The sequence below is a fragment of the Psammomys obesus genome, unplaced genomic scaffold (assembly GCF_907164565.1).
Source record: "Psammomys obesus unplaced genomic scaffold, mPsaObe1.curated_primary_1811, whole genome shotgun sequence".
Taxonomy (NCBI): domain Eukaryota; kingdom Metazoa; phylum Chordata; class Mammalia; order Rodentia; family Muridae; genus Psammomys; species Psammomys obesus.
The window spans coordinates 4,416,569-4,419,746 of NW_026588368.1; the positions used below are offsets into that span (position 1 = coordinate 4,416,569).

A 3,178-nucleotide genomic window follows, 5' to 3' on the forward strand; every position below is an offset into this window, starting at 1 on the left:
GCGGCGGCGGTGGCGGCGGCGCCCGAGCCTCCTGCAGCCCGGCGCGGCGTCGCGGCGGGAGGAAGATGGAGACCCACATCTCGTGCCTGTTCCCCGAGCTGCTCGCCATGATCTTCGGCTACCTGGACGTCCGAGACAAGGGTCGCGCGGCGCAGGTGTGCACGGCCTGGCGGGACGCCGCCTACCACAAGTCGGTGTGGCGGGGCGTGGAGGCCAAGCTGCACCTGCGCCGGGCGAACCCGTCGCTGTTCCCCAGCCTGCAGGCCCGGGGCATCCGCCGCGTGCAGATCCTCAGCCTCCGCCGCAGCCTCAGCTACGTGATCCAGGGCATGGCGAACATCGAGAGCCTCAACCTCAGCGGCTGCTACAACCTCACCGACAACGGCCTGGGCCACGCGTTCGTGCAGGAGATCGGCTCGCTGCGCGCTCTCAACTTGAGCCTCTGCAAGCAGATCACCGACAGCAGCCTGGGCCGCATAGCCCAGTACCTCAAGGGCCTGGAGGTGCTGGAGCTCGGAGGCTGCAGCAACATCACCAACACCGGCCTTCTGCTCATCGCCTGGGGGCTGCAGCGCCTCAAGAGCCTTAACCTCCGCAGCTGCCGCCACCTCTCGGACGTGGGCATCGGGCACCTGGCCGGCATGACGCGCAGCGCCGCCGAGGGCTGCCTGGGCCTGGAGCAGCTCACTCTGCAGGACTGCCAGAAACTCACGGACCTCTCCCTGAAGCACATCTCGCGAGGCCTGACGGGCCTCCGGCTCCTCAACCTCAGCTTCTGTGGCGGCATCTCGGACGCGGGCCTCCTGCACCTGTCGCACATGGGCAGCCTGCGCAGCCTCAACCTGCGCTCCTGCGACAACATCAGCGACACCGGCATCATGCATTTGGCCATGGGCAGCCTGCGCCTCTCCGGGCTGGACGTGTCGTTCTGCGACAAGGTGGGAGACCAGAGCCTGGCTTACATAGCGCAGGGACTGGACGGCCTCAAGTCCCTGTCCCTCTGCTCTTGCCATATCAGCGACGATGGCATCAACCGCATGGTGCGGCAGATGCACGGGCTGCGCACGCTCAACATTGGACAGTGTGTGCGCATCACGGACAAGGGCCTGGAGCTGATCGCGGAGCACCTGAGCCAGCTCACGGGCATAGACCTGTACGGCTGCACGAGGATCACCAAGCGCGGCCTGGAGCGCATCACGCAGCTGCCCTGCCTCAAGGTACTCAACCTGGGACTCTGGCAGATGACGGACAGTGAGAAGGTCAGGTGAGGGCGGCGGTTCCGGTTCCCCCGCCCCGCCCCGCCCGTCCACCCCAGGACCGCCACTGTTCCCGCACACTCACACGCGCGCACTTAACACGTTCACGGCAGGGGCCGCGCCGGGGCGAGGACGCCCAGCCCGGGCGCCCCTCCCCGCTGCGCCCGGTGTCCGGCTCCCTCTACCTACTCTCCCTTCCCGGTGGGTGGAGAGATGGACGCTGCTGCTTCTCTGCCCGAGCCTCCGCAGGGTTGCGGAGACTGATCCAGCCACCGCCAACTCTATCCCGGGGCACTGTATTTGGAAATGGGGTGGGGGCGGGGAGGGACTAGTCGTGTCAACCCCGAGGAGTTGAGGAAAGATGTCTGCCTTCACTTACACTTTCATGTGGATACTGTGATCTGGTCTTTATTTCGAAATGGGTAGAAAGCAAGCCCGACTTAACAGCCTTTTCATCCACTTTGTAACCAGTCTCTCTCGTCACTGCTCCTCCGGTACTCTGCGACTCACCTCGTTTTTTTTGTTTTGTTTTGTTTTTGTTTTTTTTTTTAACATCTGCTTTCCTTTTAGTTTTCAAAGAAAGTTGAAATCGTCCGCTTTTTTTTCTGCTGAGCATATTCTATATATATTATATATATATATGTGACATATATATATATATATGTGTCTGGCTACCTCGTTTTAGTTTACTTTTTTCTCTTATGCCCTGGAATTCTACAAGAGAGATATTCTGAGACTGAAACATTTTTGTGCCTAGACTGGAAAGATGCCCACTGGGTTTGTATGTCTTTTTTGTTTTGGCTTCTTCCCGGCCTGCATCTACCCAGAGCGTCCCACTTCCGCATCCTGGCCGCGACTATTTTTTCCCCTCGTCTATTGGGCCCTGATGACCCAACCATGTTTCTAAATCTTGGTTTAATTTATAGCACAAATATATGGGAGAAATGAGAGCAGAGCTGCTTTTTTGTTTGTTGGAGATGCAGATAGAGTCTTGAAGAGGAGTATTATATATGCAAATTGTGCCCCACCCCAGCCCTCTTCCAAGTTTTCCCACAAAAAGGTTACATAGTGAGGCTTCCTGTCGGGAGTAGAGCTCGGCGTTGGCCTGCAGAGAACCTGGGGCTGTTAGTGAAAGGGAGGAGACTGAACTACGTCCTGTCTGTGTTCTGTTCATAAAATGGGAGCTTGTGGGTTTGAAAACTTTTGTTTCTAAATGGAGGAATAGATGACTTTATTTTGGTGGGGGGGTTGGGACTGTGGCTTTAAAAAATCGCTTTTGAGTAGGATGTATATTTTTGTTGGATATTTTGTTTGTTTATTTTTTTAGAGTCCTCCACGAAACATGAGAGACCATGGAGAAACCCAGAGACCTTTATCAATTAATTGTACTGTTTGTGAATTTGTATAAATGATAACAAAGATCCTCTTAAAACGTTTATATTCTTACAGTAAAAGGTTAAACTGATATTTATATAATAAAAGAGGAAATATGAAGTATGTTTTTGAAAAAAAAGTACAAACTCCCCGTCGTAGCTGTGAATTATTTTAAGGCTTTGTGTGTTGTTACGTGCTCCAGGGGGAGGTGTGTGCACCCTAAACGGAAGTAAGGTCTGGAGTTCCGTTTGTTCATGTCCTGTGTGTGAGTTCAGGGCTGAGACTTTCTTCTGTGTAAGGTTTACCACTGACATCCAGATGTTCTGCTTCTGGAAATGTGACTACATACAGAGTCCTATAGTTTTTGGTTTTAAACAATCAACATGGAAAGTGAAAGAAAATGAACAAAATGAAACTTTTTAAGAAACCAGGCTTGGAAGAGCCTGTTTCCCAGAGAGGCAGGTTTCTTGGGGGGGACGGGGGGGGGGGGGGAGGGGGGGGGGGGGGGGGGGGGGGGGGAAGTGAGCTCCAGGGGTAGGCCTGAGGAA

At 54.7% G+C, this 3,178-nt stretch overlaps 1 protein-coding gene across 1 annotated transcript; it reads left to right on the top strand.

The window, feature by feature from the left end:
* The first annotated feature begins 11 nt into the window (after positions 1–11).
* Fbxl14 (F-box and leucine rich repeat protein 14) lies at positions 12–2,776 on the top strand. The gene has a single exon (XM_055604322.1). The coding sequence runs from the start codon at positions 66–68 to the stop codon at positions 1,266–1,268; it is 1,203 nt and encodes a 400-aa protein (XP_055460297.1). The 5' UTR covers positions 12–65; the 3' UTR covers positions 1,269–2,776.
* Positions 2,777–3,178: the final 402 nt, after the last annotated feature.

Excerpts from the sequence above, each read along its gene's own strand:
- Fbxl14 (XM_055604322.1), top strand. The coding sequence starts at position 66 with ATGGAGACCCACATCTCGTGCCTGTTCCCCGAGCTGCTCGCCATGATC.